The sequence below is a fragment of the Martes martes genome, assembly GCF_963455335.1.
Source record: "Martes martes genome assembly, chromosome: 12".
Classification (NCBI taxonomy): Eukaryota; Metazoa; Chordata; class Mammalia; order Carnivora; family Mustelidae; genus Martes; species Martes martes.
In genome coordinates, this window is record NC_137900.1 from 6,725,713 (window position 1) to 6,743,733 (window position 18,021).

Below are 18,021 nucleotides of genomic sequence, written 5' to 3' on the forward strand. Positions count from 1 at the left end.
CATTTGTCTGGAAGCATGTGTTGTGTTGGGCATTCTGGGTGAAGTCAGCAGAGACTTGACTTCAAACATTGAGACCAGAACCTGCTCCATGGGGAGTAGGGGCTGGAAAATTGTTTGAATGAATGAATGGATGGATGGATGGATGGATGAGTGAATGGATATTCTTAGACTACACGAAGATGGAATCCTGGATGTATGAATGATACAGCTGGAAATTCTTAGAAGTCAGTGTAGGTAGGAGACGCCTTTCCTGTGCCAAAGGGACAGTCCCTGAGAAATGTGGATCTCAGGTTGAGGCTAAGGGCAATGCTTCCAAGCCCCAGTTCTCTCATCCCTGAGTTTTGTCCATTATAGCACAAGGGTATGTGACATGGGGTTGGATGAATGTTGGGACACCAGGCTCTGTTTTTATCTCCTCTAAGTCTCTGGTGGTTTTAGGGGCTGCAGGCAATACCCACAAGCAGGAGTCTTGCCCAGGACTGCATGCAAAGTCCTTTATGTAGACACTGAACTATGAGTTTCTACTAGGTGACCTCACCAGGAGAGGTTTCATCCTGTGCTTCTCATCCCATCTCTTGGGAAACAGGGGCAAGTCCTGGGTTCCATTTTGCACACAGGTGATTTCTTTCAGCCAACATAAGAAACTGTTCTGTATATTTTACAAATTCAGACTTTGAATTGAACCCTAACACCCATCCTTTCTTATCCTCTTGGGGTCCCCAGTCACAGGGTCACTGCCGGTTTCAATACCATCCACCAGCTTTAGCAGTGGAAGATAGGGCTGCTGTTGTGGGTTTGACTGTAGGGCAGGCAGCACTTGACCTCAGTGCAACTGGAGGGCAGGTTCCGGAGACTTCTTCCCTGTATCATACACCTCTTATGGCCCACCTCGTACCCTCTCTGCCGCCTAGTCCTCCCAACAGCCGTTGCTCTGGTAACCATCATATATGGCAGCAAATATAACTCAGAAGCCCTTCCCCTCCCCTGTACCATGGATCTCTGGCTTTCTACCCTGGGGCTTCTTTGATTCCCAGGTATTGGGCATCTGTGGGAACCTTAGCCACTCAGCTACACCTACCTACTTGTGTGGGAGAAGTAACACCCTAGATGGGGACACCTTTGACCAAGAAGGAAGAGGATTTGGTAGATAAATGTTCCTTTCTGTTCCTTTCCTACTCATTGGGCCCAAGACGGTCTCCATTGGCTTTTAGATTGTGTCCGTCCTTCTTTACTTCACCAAACATGAATGATGCTGTTGGAGAGAGTAAGCACCAGGGGAATCTTGTTCCCTTGTCTATCCTAGGACCTCGCTCAGCATCTGCCACATAGTACGTCCTCCATAGATACTTGTAGAATAGTTGGCTGCCGAGAGAGGAGTCAGAGAACATAGGTGACCACACAGAACAGAATGATTCAAGCGAGTAGAGGAAGGTAGAGGACGTTACTGTCGGAAGCACGGGGTCCGCTGCTGTGCTGTGGTGGCAGCGTGCCCGGCTGTCTGACTTGACCAGAGCTGAGGGCACAGTGTGGGGTCACAGATGAGACGGGGTGTTAAAGCACTCAGGTCACCACTGAATGGTATCTCCTGGCAGATTCGGAATTTGATAGAAAGAGTGTCTAGAGGTCTGTGTCGCCCACTAGACTGCAGCTTCCCCAAGGGTGGGGACTAGAGCGGCTAGCATGTAGTAAGCACTTAATAAATACTGGGTTAAAAAAATAATGGTTAGAGGATGGACGGACGGATGGAGGGCTGGAGGGATGGCAGACGGTTGGTCCCGGCTACTAAATAGGATGAAGGAGAGGCCCTTAACCAGGCCTTTCAGCCTTGCAGGGCGTGGCAGGCTGCAAACAATGCCAGATTTCCCTCCCCAGTATTTCCCCGCAGCTAATGCAAAATTGTAGCCGGTACAGCTCATGGAGACCTCTGGAAACACCCCATTTTCTACTGAACCATAGAGTAGATCTCAGAGCACACACACCAGAGAGTCCCTGTTGCCCATGGGAATGGACACAACAGAGGCAGTGGTTCCCTTGTCAGGAACACACACACACACACACACACACACACACACACACGCACGCAAAAATACCTCCAGGGGAAAGCAAGCAAGGGGTGCATTCGGCATCTACAACAGGATAAAAAGGAGAGCTCACGTTGCTGCACTAAGGCAGAAAGAAAAAGAGCCACTTTTCCACAGTGTCTCTGTGACCTCTTATTATTCCATTAGTTTCCGGAATCAGGTCTAAAACAGCCAGCTCCACGCTGACAAACACCAGCATTGAAACTACCACCGCAGTCAATCCAAACAGCCCTCTCCCCGAGGTAAAATTATTATCTGGAATACAAGCAGAATTGTGGTTGCCTGAGTGAGCTGAGCGCAAATGAGGGTAGTGATTCATAAGGTGACGCTAGTCAGTGTGCAAACGTGCAACTTTTCTGGAGCCTGACCCCCCTCGCCCTGACGGCCCGAGGTGCCTTTCTGAGCGAGTAAGCACTTTCTAGTCTCACCGCCTCTGCAGGTCTCGGAGGGCCATGGAGGACACGGGCTTCCGAGGACAAGAGTTAACCTGACACTGCACCAACTTACCCGAAATAAACCCTTCACATCGGAGCACATCCTTGTCAGTAGATTTTGAGCGGGAAGATGGTAATTCTGCTTCCTCACGTGTTCCTTTAAGTACTTGAACTCTTGTTCGGTCGGATGAAGCTTTGGGGGGCTGGGTCATGTGGGGTATCCGTGCTCTCCGGGAGAGGTTGGAAAGAGTGGGACTGGTCTAAAAGCAGCGCTCCCTGAACTTTTAAACCCTCCAATCTCTTTGATTATGTGGCTGCTGCTTCTTAATCCTGAACCTGATGCCTTTTATTTTATTTTTTTTAGATCCATTTATACTTTGACATCAGTAGAGTAAGTTCAAAAAGAGCAGAGATGGGTATAAAGCTCGGCACCGGTTCGTACAGGGAGGGAAGTTGAAGAGAGTCGGCGCAACGCTGCTGCTGTGATCGCAGCATAATGAGACGTGTGCTGAGTAGGTCCCAGACACTGAGAGCCTCTCTGATAGTGATAGACTCGGAAAGTGACAAGCCCCGTCTCTTTTGTGACATTGTACCAATTAGATGATCTAAATGGGCACATATTTAAGTTTGAGGTCACGTACAGTTCTCAAAGGCTAGGCTGCCCCTACGAGTGTGGCTCTAACTCACTCTGTTGTAGTAGACAACAGTGTGTGTGTGTGTGTGTGTGTGGGTGTGTGTGGTGGAGGAGTGGGGGGTCCAGAGCTGTGTTTGGGGCCCCTTTTCATGTTCTGTGGTGCCAGACGTGGGGTCATCGTTGATGGAGACGGAGTGTGTCCATCCATCACACCATCAGGGAAACGGCCGGGCTCAGTTAGACCCTGAGGTTCAGAGGGTGTCGGCTCCTACACTGGTACGAGGACCAGGAGACGATATTCTCATTACTCTGATTTAGCCGCGACAGAGAGAGAGGCAGCGTGACCCACGGAGGCTCGCTGCAGCCAGGAGAAGAGGCAGACAGCCCGTGTTATGCCCTTCGGGGTCAGCAGTGTCTCTGCGACTGAGCAATGCTAACTCTGAGACCCTCGCCCAGATGCAGACACGACACGATCAACTGATTGTATGGTGTGCAGGCAGGGGACGAGTCAGACCAGGAGTGTTGGTGGGGAGGGGGGCAGCGAGCAGCACGAAAGGCACAGGAGCCCAGGAACCTGTCCCACCCTGAAAACAAAAGCTGTGTATATCCACTGAGTGGAGCACTGTTCCCCCAAAGCCACCAAGAGAACCACAAACGAGCCCCTAAAGCACCCTTGCTGTCAGCCTCCAGGGTGTAAAGCCCGTGCGGTCTGACGCCTGTTCTCCCTCGATTGCAGCCTCCATCTTCTCCAGCAATCATTCAAGCCGAAGCGGAGCAGCTGCCGGGGCCGTGCCTCCCCCACACGCCATCGGCCACCCTTCTCCGGGACAGAATGTGCAGGGGAGCCCCCACAACCCCGCCTCCCAGTTACCTCCACTCGCAGCTGTGGATGCGGGGGCCGAGAGGTAAGGCCATCTGTCTCTCTTCTAATAGGTGTTCGCCACTCAACTTCCCGGTGCGAGGAAGTCTTTTGACTGTTGCTGAATTTGATTAATAATCCATCGGCTGGGTTGAGTTATCCAAAGGTGACATGTTGAAAGTGCACACGACAAAGCACGTGGCTCAAATATTTCATTATCTGTCTTACTTTCCCCGGGGAAATGCTGAGAAGATACTGGTGGTCACCAGCCAAAGTGTCTGATGCTGGGAAAACCTGTCCAAATTCCCATCTTTCCCACCTTCCCACAGTTTATTCTGGTGACTCAGCCGGAAGGCAGTGTCTGCAGAGGCGGAAACGCTTTCCAGATGCAAATGGCACCTTCGGCACCAAGATCAATATCAGCTTGAGAGTATACTCTAAGAGGGCACAGGATTTTGTGTGGGTGACCAGCCAGGGGCTGTTCGCCAGCCATTCTACATTGAAACCACCCTCATAGAGAGTTTTTGGGAGAAAAGTTTTAAATCTTGACATTTCGGCCTGTCTTTGGATTGCCCAATCGTCCGGTGGTGTGGACAGCATGTGGCTCCTTTTCTTCTCCTCCTCACGTGTTGCAGGCTTGAACTGACCTATGTAGGTCCCAGACGCCCACAGGGAAAAAAGGTCTTGTGGGGACCCCTGTGCGATCCTAGAGTCCTAGGACATGAGAATGGGTTGAGTGGGCAGCAGGAAGGAAGGTTTTCAATCTTGAATTTCAACGAGCAATCTGTGGTTTCATTGGTGTTGGTCTGATCTATGAGTATTTAAATAAGTAAAAAAAATATATATATGGTTTTTAAGTTTGATAAACCATATATTTTTTAACTTATGCCTCCTCTTTACTTGTTAATACATCTGTTTGTTTAATACATTTTTTGAGTACTATGTGTCAGACGCTGCTCCAGGTGCTAGAGATGTCAAGATTATGAAAACATGGTGCTGTCCTTAGGATTTAGTGGATGAAGACAGACAGATGTATAAAAAAGGGTAGTGATGCTGTTTGGATAAATGATGTAATCAAGATGCCACAGGAGCCTGGGGAGGACGTCCCTAATTCTGCCTCAGGGAGTGAGGGGAAGAAAGGGTGATCTAGGCGTGGAAGGAAGGTTAAGACTTCCCAGATGGATAAATGGGGAGCGGCATCCAAGGCAGCCAGAGGGACACATACAAGACATAAGAGGGACAAGGACACGCATGGAAGGAGGTTCCAAGAAGCTCAGGTGCCATCACTCAGGGTGGACAGGGGTGGACAGTGGGACAGTGGGACAGTGGACCCGACAGTGGAAGTCGGGTAAGAGCGGGTTGGCTTGCGTGGAACCATGTATTTTATCCCAAGGGATTTACCTCTTACCGAAAGTGAAGAAACACTTGTGATTCCATATGTGGAACCATATACCCCACTTGGGAGGAGAGAGACACGTCAGATTGTCATTATAGAGAAGGGACTCAGGCGACAAGACGACAGAGTCATCGAGGCCGGGAGCAGGGACAGACGGTAGAGAGAACAAAACAGAGGTTATTGTAGGAGTCCTTGGGAGTAGTATGAGGACCTGAACTAAGGTGAGGGGTTGTTGTGCGGGAGAATTGCTAATTATTAATGTATTTATGGAGTGAAGGGGAAGGGCCAAATTTATTTGGGAGTTACAACTCTAGACTGGATGGGAAAGTGTGCCATTAACAGAAGCAAAGGGAGTAGTTTAGGAGGAGGAAGAGCGGGAGAGAAAGAATGGTAATACACGGACTTCAGGGCTGGGGTTGTAGGTGGCTATAAACCATCCATGTAGATGTGTCTAACAGCCCATCAGAGTGTGGATCGGAAGACGTTAGACCTCTCGCAACCATTCTGCCTACGTGGCCAAAAGCCGCCAGCTCCTAGCCTCCTCCCCCACGCTCCATCAGCAGAGCAGGGCAAGTGGTAACCATCTCCTAAGTTCACAGACACTCGGGGCGGACAGTCCTGCCTATTATCTGACGTATTTCTTAAGGTTGGGATGAGCTTATTCATTTTAGCGTTTTATTAACTTTGGAGCCGGGTTTTAAGTGGCATTAGCCATGGGCTAATCATCCTCTCGTTTCCTTCTGCCTGGCTGAGAGTCGTACTCCACGAGGTCGTGAAGGTCACCACAAGGTCAAGAAGCTAAGAAGCTCTCACTTGAGCCTCTCCTTCATCCATCTTCTTATTAACACTCATTAATACTCTGTTTACAAGGACACCGCAGAAAAGCAATCTGCATGTCTCCTTTTTGCACTCACCCGTTAAAGGAATGAAGATAGAAAAAGACTTTAGCTGTGACCGCGTTAAGAACTACCCGCCACACGCCCCACGTTCAAAGCGCAGCTCCGGCGGTTGCTGAATGTGCTCTTGCTGCTTGGGTTTGTGTGTTTTTAACATTTTATCTTAGCTTATAATTTTAATTTTTTTCAATTCCATCTTTGGAAGCTTGTAACGTATAAAAAAACTACAAGAATAATAGAGGAAACACCCATACACCCCACATCCGCGTTCACCCACTGTTGCTGTTTTTCCTCCTCTTTCTCCCTCTCCCCGACTTGAGAGAGCCTTTGTTTGTTTCCCGTTGTTTCTGAACACTCAGAGATTGTTGTGAATATCATTGAGCTTTAGCCCTAATTACTTTGGGAAGGATCGCCTAAGAAGGACATTCTCCTGCATAATCACAATGTAATTATCACGCTCCGGAAATTTAACATCAATAAAGCATTATCTAACACGCAGTCAATACTGAAATTTCCTCGATTGTATAATTAATGCTCCTTATAGCTAGTTTCCTTTTTTTTTTTTTTTTTTCCTTTTCTTTTCTTTCCTTTCTTTTGATCCAGGATTTAATAAGATACCAGTTCCCATTTCTTGGTAGTCTTCTTGAATCTGATGAAGTTTCCCAGTTTTTAAAAAGTTACCACCACCACCGCCATCACCATCATCATCATCATCATCATCTTTCATGACATTGACAATTTCTGAAGACTCAGAACATTTATTTTGCAGGGTGTTCCAGAGTTGGGACGTGCCTGCTCTTTTCCTCTCCAACAGACATCTCCTTCTCATCAGGAGCCTCACACAGAGGATGTGGTGATCCTTTACTCCTCTGAGCCTCTGCTTGCGCCCCGTGGGGAGTTAAGGGTAGATGAGCCACACGGGCGACACGCCTCGCATGTGGCATAGCCTGAAGGCAGGCAACTCTGGCCAGGCCTGGAGACTGAGGTTGAGAAGCCAGAGGGTGTTGTTAAATGATGACAGTGGTTGATAATGTAGGTCGTCATGGAAGGTTAAAAGGGGAGGAGAAGGGGAGGAAGGTAACGGTACTTGACATGGCCGGGTGATGAAATGGACCTGCTCATGCCTGTGGCTTTGCCCTGGGCTGTGCTCTCCCCACCAGGCATGTGGCCCATTCCTTTGCCAGCCCAACTGGACTGGGCAAGTCGATGGAAGGTTATCTCTTCCGATCAGGTTTGGGGAGGAGGTGACATGAAACAGCCCTGAATTATGCACTGTGTTTGCATTAGTGTGCAGCATTAAAAACACTAAGAGGAAATGTGCTTACCTTCCGCTTTTGGTTTATATATCTTTGCCTCTGTTTGCCTGGGAAATCCCCCAGTAAAAACTCCAGCAGTTTTCTTAACGGAAATAGGTTTATCACACTTCGCGATTTTTAGTGGGAAATGCACTTTTTCCTGCTTTGCGGGCACTGATTCATCATTTACTTAGTTTTAGCTTGTTAATAAAATGGGCTGAGTCACTGTCAGAAGTCAGGAAAGGTCCACTACGTCTACCCAGTTAGCATCAGGTTCTTTGATCCTGGCCGTCTTAAAGTAAATGCAAGTTCTCTGAATTTGATGAGGCTCCATTTTTATTTTGGAAATATTACCTGAATGACACATCATTTCGGTGATTCACACAGCACCACACCATGTCACCTAATGTTGATTTAAACTTATTATGGGAAGTGGTGTTTCACGATGTCATGTGGAACGAGCCAGGGATCCTTTATGACAGTGGCTTCCCATAAGAGGAACCCAGAGTCTTTGGAAATGTCAGTTAACTGGGTTTCATAGCATGTCTGTTAGAGCAGAGAAAACGAACATATTGCTGTGAATCCCTTTTTGGGATGGAGAAATCTTACAATCCCAAGAAAAGTCCCCTGGATCTGCGTCGCTCCGTTTGCCCGAGAGCATGGCAGTCACCTCTCTCCGTTCCACAGGTGGCCACAGAACGGGGTGCAGAGCTCAAGGAGACTTGTGGATTGACCACTTGGGGTGACTCATGAAGGGCTCCGATGGGCCCCATCTCTGAGCCAGAAGAGACTGAAAATGGGGAACGGATGTGGCCTCCTCGAGGTGTACACAATCTAGGACAGGAATCAACAGCAGAGAATGTTAGGGACAATTGTTTTTGAGAAAGTAGTCAAACAAAATACCTTAACCAAAAAAGGAATGTCAGTTTCTTGAGTCTGTATCAAGCATTGAGAAGCTGTACTGTTTTTTATGCATATCAGATGTGACATTGCTAGGATTCTAGATAGATAGGTATATATACCCACACACACAGTCTTTCTGGGCCTTTGGATAACCAGGACTGGTCTATACTGAGAGCATTTTCTCATTCAGCACTGGAAACATGTTGTAGCTTTTCTGGATGCTAAGGGGTTAAGGATAGCAGCTGTTTTCTATTTAACTTCTTTGGAATTCTGCACTGTTCTCCAACTCTTGTCAAACCAGCCTGCTCACTGACTTTGTTTATTTCTGCATCTTATTTCTTATTTCGGGATCTTTTTCTACCTAGAAAGACCATCAGGACCTTCCATTGTTGTCCTATTCTTGACTAAACATTGCCCAGGCTGGAGCTTGGATTAGATCTCAACCCAGAAAGCCAGTCTTGCATCTTAGAGCTCACAGAGACAAATGCCCCTGTTTAGTTTCTTGGTTCTTATCATCTGTTTTATTTATTTATCATTTCCCGGATATCATCTTGCTAACTGCATCACTAGTTTTCTGAGGGCAGGAACCTAAAACTTGCCTTATAACCTCCAGAATGCCTGTGTGGTATTTCACAGTGCTGCGTGCTAGGGAGGGCTTGACAGGAAGAAGGACCAGTGCGGGAATGCCTAGGAAACAGAGGCCATTGCCAGCTCCCCCTGTCCAGGTGGGAGCTTCCCAGAAGAGAGTGGTCCCCCCGATTCATTGGTCTAGATAGTGGTAGACCCAGTTCTCGAAGTTCGAGCCATCTTATGTAACCCGCGTACTTTGCTACAACACATAATTGCTCTAATACGTACATACATGTGCACGTGCACACACACACTCACAGTACCAGGACCCCGCCCCCAATCTGTTGTGGGGGTTCCCTACGTTGCTTTCCTGTGATTGTCAAAACTAGAAACCTAATACTCCCTCGTCCTTCTCCATTTGCATCGATAGCATCTGAACAGCTCAAAACTAGGCCAGCTGCTTCGCTGTCCTTCCTTCCCTGGGACTTTCTCAGCAAACAGGGATATTATGTTCTTCACCCACTCAGCTTTTGGCTTACACACACACACATACACACACGCGTGTGCGCACATAACACAGTCTTCCTCTCCTCTCCCTTCTTAATCTCCTAGTAGATGTGCCTTAATGGCTAAAAACATAAGCATCACATAAAATAGTGAAGTTTATCAAAACATACCCCAGCTCGGGCGACATCCATTTACTGAGTTGCTTAGACAGCTGGAGTTTGGGTGCCAGGTGATACCCTGAGCACGCAGTGGTCAGCAAGGCTGACAGAACTGTCCTCTCAAAGTGTGCGGGCTGAGGAGAGACAGTGGCCAACAGACCATCATAACTTGGGCTCTTATGCCGGGATGGGAGAGGAGGCTGTGGGATACACTGAAAGGCCCAGAAAATGACCCCCAAACCAGGGAGGTGGGAGGAATAGAAGAAGAAGCAACCCCCTGAAAGTCTGTCAGACCCAGCCAAGCACCATGGGTGCACCCAAGAGCTGTGAGGAGGGGGAGCCAGCAGGGGCGGGGCTCCGTGTGTGCCTGGGGGCGGGGCCTCATCAGCGGCCTTCAGGAAATCGGGCTTTCTCTTGAGCACAGGGTTTTGTGTCTTTGCCCAGGAAGGGCACCCTGAGGGCTCTGGCATACATTCCAAAGGCCCCCCTTGTTATCCACCCAGCAAGAGTTGAGAACACATTCTACGCCCAACAGAAGAAGGAATGACAAAGAATAGACGAATGGGCTGTGTGGTGCTCAAGAGACAAAGGCTGTCCTTTGTATACCCTAGACCAGCCGGGCTGCGTGGGTTTTATATTATTTTCTTTTTTAATACAATTGGAAACGCCAGTTTTGCCCCTTACAATTCCAAGCTTGTGTTTTATGTAGTCATGACCTATATTAGAGGATTTTGAAGAGTCACTAAGTGTCCCCCCCCCCAAAAAAAAAAATCAGCTCTGTGTTAGAGAGCTCTGACATCATCATCGGGAAGTTGGCCACACTCGTGTTCTGCGGGAGAAGACATGGTGTCATTAAGAGGTATCCACGTTGCTGTGGGTCGTACTGTAGTCACGCCCCACCTGGTGAGCACTGCTCTAAGCCCTTCCCTGACATGTGTCCCAGAGACTCTCCCACACAGACAGGAAGACACCTGACTTTCAGGACAACTGCTAAGCACTGGCCCCCCAAAATGCTTATCGATCTTGAGCATCGAAATACCTGAGAAAAGCCAGAGCTGAACGACTAACACAGGCTCAGATAGCCATTTCTTCAGCCTTCCTGTTGACCTCTGCATCGTCCTCTGACAGGCCATTGATGTCACCCTCACCCCAGGCCACGTGACTGTGAGCACCATCCTTTCTCTTGGGGCTGCAGCACTTTCTCTCTGGAAAACAGTTATCACTCAGCTTCCCACGAAGGGGCAGTTTCTCGGTAGGAAAATGACTTCCACAGATACTCAGGGTTGAGAGACGTGGTGTTCAAAGTCTGCCTGCAACACACACACACACACACACACACACACAGGTTTTATATGAGAATCTCTGAAGGTAATGAACATTGTTCCCAATGTCAATGCTGTGAGCAGAGAAGAGGCAGAAAATCGCAATGTCCCAGCCTTTAAAATGGAGGTTACAACATTGGGTCTTAGACTAGAAAAGCTGGGGGTCCTTATTCTATTTTTTTTTTCTTTGTATCTGTGAAAAGTTTCTGGTGCTTCTCCAGGTTTATCCCAGGGCAGAAGAGCCCACAAGTCTTTAAGCTTCTTCGGTGCTGATCCGTGACCACAGCCATGCTCTATCCCTTGTGGCCGGGGATAAATCAGTTGGGTTATTGGCCTGTGGAATGAAAGTTCTCATAGAGATACTCACTTTACTAACAGCTTCTTAAATATGCCACCCTTAGGGACTTCTGGGTGGCTCTGCCGGGTAAGCAGCTGCCCTCAGCTCAGGTCATGATCTTGGAGTCCTGGAATCGAGCTCCACAGGGGGTTCCCTGTTCAGCGGGGAGCTTGCTTCTTCCTCTGCTCCCCCCACTTGTGCTCATTGTCTCTCAGATAAATAAAATCTTAAAAAAAAAAAAAAAATTCTCCCCTGATCTAGTCCTCTTAGCACACATACAGGGAAATTGATTATATTTGCTCCTTTCTTCTTATCTACCTAGTGATTGTGAATAACTCTATTGGGAAAAAAAAATAGATATCAGCAAGAAGACATTGCTGAACTGGCTTTTCTAGTTTTCTCTACTTTGTCTCTGATCTGTCTCTAATTTTAATGTCTGTGTTGTCTGCAAAACTTTTATGAGCATAGTTTTCAGAGTCCAGCCTGTTTCTTGATAATGGAGGAAAATAAAGAGCTAAGCCTACATGGCTATCTTAACTTACTACTAAGAACTTAAAAAACGTAGTCAACTTTGATTCCTCCTCTTCTCAGGCATTCCCTCATCTCATTAATATCTGTATGTCCTGTTAGCTCTACCCTCACACACAATCAGCTTCATTTCTCCAAGCAGAGTTCACCACTGTGCCCCCCTCCCATCTCAACTACGTGGGCTCCTAACTACCCCCCCACATCCAGCTGTGGACCCCCATCCAGTTAGCACACACAAGGCCAGGGCTTCCTACCACAAGAGGGGCCCTTTAAAATGTAAATGGAGTCTCTGAGGATTTCCTGCTCACACCCCTCCCCCAGCATGCTTGGAGTCAAATCCAAACTCCTTTTTGTAGGAGCCCTCTATGGTGTGGCCATAGTCACACCCTCACCGCCACTCCGCCTGCTTATTCTGCTCTGGCCACACTGGTTTTCTTACTATTCCTGGAAAACACCAACTCATCTTGCCTTGGGCCCTTTGTACGTGCTATTCCTGAAACCTGAAAGGCACCTTCACCAGAACTTTCCGTGACTTGTGCCTTCATTTCTGGTGTCCCCGCTCCAATGTTACCTCTTCAGAAAGGCCTTTCTTGACCACTTCCCCTAAACCCTTCCCTAGGCCCCGAACCCCACTCTCTTTCGTAACTCTACTCTGTTTCTCTTCGAAGATATAGTAGTCCCTGAGATTACGCTGCGTCCTCGCTGACCTGCTCACAATCCACCAGAGCCGGAGCTCCCTCAGAGCAGAGGCTGCGTCATGCTTACGGCTCCGACCCCCTCAGCGCTTGGGCAGTGTGTGGAATGAGCAGATGTGAACAGAAGGAGGAATACAAATATGATTCCTTTATGGTTTCTGGGAAAAGTAACGGTAACCCTGAGCAGGGGATTGCTGTTCTTTTCTCTGCACGTTGTCCTCTGTGTCACCTCAGGACAAAGCAAGAGACGCCGATGTGAGCGTACGTGTGTCACCCCTCCAGACAAACAGTTTGACTCATGGTCCAAATATCCCTTCACAGCAGATTGTTTTCCGTGTATATTTAATTTTGAAGTACGGTGGTTCTTCATTTTGAAGAGGTCTCATTCATTTCACCTCTGAATGCCAGATCAGCCATCTTTATTTTGTTCCCACATTCCAAACAAATCTACCTCATGCAAAGCCCAAGATGATGTTTTTTTAGTCCCCTTGGACTTTCAGTCAGGAAAGTGAGTCATGACAATAACAAGGAAGGCTTGAGGTAAAATAGAATTCCTCTTCTTGCGGCTTCCACTTTACTGCGTTAGCATGTAGCAACGTGGAGTTCAAACTAAGCCATTACGTGATTCGGATGTATCCGTGTACTCCTCTCCTAAGGCTTTCTCTGAAACAACAGGTCAAATGGAGACGGAATTCCCAAAGTGAAAGCCCGTAAGCCTTTCTCGGGTGAGCTGGAAATCAACTTTATCCTTTGCCCTCTTGGGTGGGAAGCGCTTGGGGGATAGGGCTGTGAAGGAATTATATATCTTTTCACAGGCAAAAAACTGTCTGCTTGCTGGTGGTAAGGAGACCACCTAAGTGAGCAGAAACCACGAGACAAAGTGGTTTTGCTCCTTTTTCTGAAATATAGTCTCTGGTTGCTTTTCTGTTTAGTTGCAAGGAGAAACAGTTTTCTAGGTTGTGATCATCTTCCCCAGAGTCAGTGCTTGGAATCATTCTCTTGAATAAGGTGCTTTCCCCTCAGAAACAGAAACTGTGGCCTCTGGACAAATATAGTCTCCAAGTGGACTTGAATTAGCTGGACGTTAACTGGGCAAAGGTACCATCCACCTGGACACAAATGCTGACACCAGGTTGGGAGCGAAGTCTTTGGAGCCTGTGGTCTGTTGAACAGAGTAATTCCTCAACAGCAACGACCACATGTATTAGATACTCGTGTTTGCATAGCACTGGCTAAGGAGCTGGAGATACAAAATGGTAGCAGACATCCAAGGATTTGATGCTCTTTTCATCTAGAAGAGCCAAGAGCCCTTCTCTGATTGTGAACCTTTTAGTAAATGTGGTTTCCTCCAGTTCATTTCTCTAATCAAAGATTGAGCCTTGTATTCAATGGAAGGTACAAAAAATTCCCTTGTGGTTACTACAATAGTAACCTGACATCCTGAAATGGAAAAAAAAAAAAAAAATTCACACAAACAGCACGTTATTACTGATCAAACCAGCACCAGCTAGTTTTTTTTTCAAATTCATGGATTATATTGACTTTTAAGCTCTCATTTGGCAGTGGTTTCCAAAGGTGCCTGGCCGTACTCGGCAGGAGTCCTGCATCTAAAGTTAATTCTAAGCGTTCTCCCAATGTTGTCAAAAGGCTCATGTTCACAGTTTGAGACCATGAGAAAGACATGGAAAGGGCCATTTTTTATATACCTGTGCCTTCCTTTCTCATGTTTGGACAAAAACAACACTCTTCCCCCTCATTTCCCATCTGGCTTTCTCGTTACACTCACTTCTGAATGTTTTGCTTTCATCTGATCCACTCCGTTGCAAAGCAGACCGAACTCTCTGCCTAACACCGTCCTGAACAAGACAGTCTTCTCTTTGCCACAGGACCGTGAGTTAATCCTCTTGCTCTGACCTGCTCGGAGCTGCCCAAAGGATGATCTCATTCAGCAGGTTTTCTTTTTTATAGCAGAATTTTTGACATCAAATGTCTAAGACCACTCTGGATAAATTCTCTTCTGGTTGGTGATTTTTTTGTAAAGAGGATTTGGCAGAATCAGACTTTCCTTCCCTTTCTCCCCATCACATCAGATTCTGAAATAGACAAACAACAGAGTCACAGCCAATTCTGCAGTCAAGATATTCCAAAAAATCCCAGCTCTCGGTTAAATGTGTCCTGCATAATTCATTTCTCTGACATATCCTGGGTGTCCTCTCCCCTCCCTTTTCATTCCCACAGGGAGGGAGAGATTGTGATGCTCTCTGCCCTATTTCAGTCTATCCCAGAAAAAAATCCACTCTGCCTTGGGGCATTGGTGACTTTGTTTTCTGGCCTTAGAACCGACCCCCTATACCCAAGTGCAGAAGGTGTCCTCCAGAACGCGCTAACCTCTTCCCCACAAACACTCACTCATCATAATACACACGTGAGTCTTCTGTGAAAAACCTTGGTGGTCATTTCACCTACAGCCAGTTCACAGCCCTCATTTTGTCGTGGTCTGTGGAGGCTCGGGGAGTCACGTTTGAGTCTTGGTCTTGCCGAACGTGAGAAATTATTCGCAGTTAATATTGACCCAGCACTAAGCCCTCGCAGGAGACGGATTCAGCTCTTTGACTAGTTTGGAACAGAACCCTCGGACGGACATGCAGCTCTTGGCGGGCCTCGGTCCTGCCCAGATGGACAGTGTTGCAATTACCCACACTTCCCAGCGGCTGTTTCTTCATTACTAAAAGCTGGTCTTGATTGTCTCAGAAGCAGAATTCAATTTGCAGTTCCCCCAGTAACGTGCTGTGATTCATTCGGGGACAAATCTGGATTGAACTGAGTCCAAGTGTCTCTTTTGTGAGACAGAAGGGAAGTATAAGTAGATACTATAGTCACCCAGATGAGTCAGCCAGGAATTCATGAAGTGATTCATAAATCGTTATAAAGACCACTAAAGTCTACTAAAATGGAGTGCTGTCTGGCTATACAAAGTGGGGTATTATCATTGGGGGGTTTTTTTTAGATGTTAAATCAGATGTGAAATCCTTAAAACTGTGCTTTTCTTTTTAGGTTTTGAAAAGGATTCCTTTTTTCCCCCTCTGTAGTTGGCCAACGGCTAAAGCCACTTTTTATTGATTAGTTTTCACAGATGAATTTAAAAACCACCACAATTCTTTGGGGGATAAAAAATGCCTCCCCAAATCTACCATAGACCAGTTTGTATCCATTATTTCTACTCCCTAACAGCAAATCAATAATATTTTTCGTGTGAATACAATGAAACGAGCTATTCTGATACATTCTTCCTTCTTTGGGAGGTCTATTACCCCTGTGGAAGAGAGTTGAGGGGAAGTACTGTCCAAAGCACATATCAACCAGCATTTAATCCACTTGATCATGGAAACCCCTCTTTTCAAAGCATTAACCCCCAACACAATGCTAAACCACACAGTCCCACGCTGCTTGCTAGAACTGCTTGAATATCCAGCACAAATGAAGAAAAGTAAGACATATTTATGACATGTGCTTAGCCTGCAACACAGCCTATTAGCAGGTACTGTTTGAAGAAATATAGTTGTTAGTTGACATAGAGATACCTTGGACTTACAGACAGGAGACAGAGCATTATTTGAAAGGAGTTGCCCAGCTGGAAAGACCAAAAGTGTAAACCCAGCTTGGGCACGAAGAACTCTAGTGCAGAATGAACAAGTTCACCAAAGCAAACTGGGAAACTGGTCACCAGGTTTCTTCAAGGCCGTGGGTTGTTGATACGCCCGTCCCCCCCGCCAGCTGGTGAGAAGCTTCCAAATCTCAGGTGCTCGCAGGAGTCCTCCACTACCCTTCCCACCCCGCCCCTCCACCTTGCCTTGTGTGTCTCCACGAGGGCACATCTGACCTCACTTGGACAGAGTGGTATCTGGAGAACTAGCTGTGTGACTGGGAAAATCACTTCATGTCTCTGGGCCTATTTTATCTCATCCAAATAAGGCTACTCCGTTGCCTTCCATCTGGAACATGAGATGACTGGATGAATATGTGAACTCACGATACTCTGTGGGGAAACCCGAGGCCAAGAAATGAGACCTTACACAAGAAAGACCATGACTCTTTGCTCTTAGAAGTGGAAAATTAGCCAAATGAGTAAATGCCTTGCTTTCTCCGAGCCTTAGTTTCCGTGTATGAGTAGTCAAGAGAGAAAAGAGTCCTAAGATTTTTTTTTTTTACTTTAAGAACTCCATAGAAATTCAGATGCAGTGCTGGAACCACAGTCTTCTAGAGCTCTCAAGCCCTGGGTATGTGTTCACGTCAGGCCAACCTTAAGTGTACATTCCGTTTAGAGCAGTCATCCCATAAGCATGCGTTGGTCTTCTGGAAGGTGTCAGATATTGTCTAAAGTACTTCAAGATCTCTGACTCTCCAATTTAAAATTATTCATAATGTACCCCCACCCCTCACCTTCCATTCTTGATTTTTCTCCAGAGTATTCATTTCCTCAATACAATATACGGTTTGCTTACTTAATTTTGCTCATCGCCTGCCTCGCCTCCCCGAAATACAAGTGGCGCCAAAGCAGGGACACATGTCATGTGTTGCTCTGTCCCTTGTGATTAGAATAGGGCCACACACTGGGTCAGTGCTCAATAAATATCTCTTGAATGAATAAATGAATATGTTATCTCAGGTTTTATGATCCCCCGTAGGTGTTGAGATTATCTTTATTTTATACTGGAAATAGAGGCTGGGAGAAGTCAGGGCATTTATTCAGGATTACCCAGCTGGTAAGGACAGAGCCAGAATCCAAGGCCAGTAGGTCCTCGGTGATATCCATCTCCTGCCATTTGCAATTTGTCCGCCTGTGAACCTCATCAGTACTGTGTATCTCAATTGGGATCTACCGTTCTGTGAAACAATCTAAGATTCTTTCTAGTACCGCGTTATCGGAAACGTGACCTCTTTGCTTCTGGCCCCCTTCACTGCAAGGTTGGAAAGCTCCGTGTGAGTCGAGGGTGGCAGTGGGCGACAGAAGGGAAGGAGCATAACTAACCAAATCCCCCCAAATGATCAGACATTTTCTAAGGTGTGTATAGATATTTATTTACAGAAGCCTTTTTAGGTTGTTTTCTTTCCCCAAGAGATTATTTTTATGAGCCCTTTAAAATCTGTTTGCGCCCCTATTTTTTGTGTTTTTTGGGTTTTCGGGCAGGAGGTGGGGGGAGGGGTGCAAACCATTGAACCCCGCAGTGGCTCACCGCTGAGGTTATCCAAACTCCTCCACTAAAGGAGAACGAGTGGTTGACTCAGTTCTCTGGTTTGATTTTGTGTGAAGTGTTTCTGGTAAGCAGTGACTTTTTTAAAAATTTCTAGTCTGTTGTGTGCATATTTGTACTAACAACCTCCTATTGTCTCAAAGAAGAGACTGGT

At 46.9% G+C, this 18,021-nt stretch overlaps 1 protein-coding gene across 1 annotated transcript in view; it reads left to right on the top strand.

The window, feature by feature from the left end:
- Window positions 1-18,021, top strand: part of GLIS3 (GLIS family zinc finger 3) — a gene marked incomplete at both ends in the record, with an annotated part of 427,960 nt that overhangs the window by 381,050 nt on the left and 28,889 nt on the right. Inside the window, one exon of the mRNA XM_080820268.1 lies at window positions 3,886-4,054. Coding sequence (XP_080676394.1) covers window positions 3,886-4,054 — 169 coding nt within the window. The remainder of the gene's footprint in view (window positions 1-3,885; window positions 4,055-18,021) is intronic.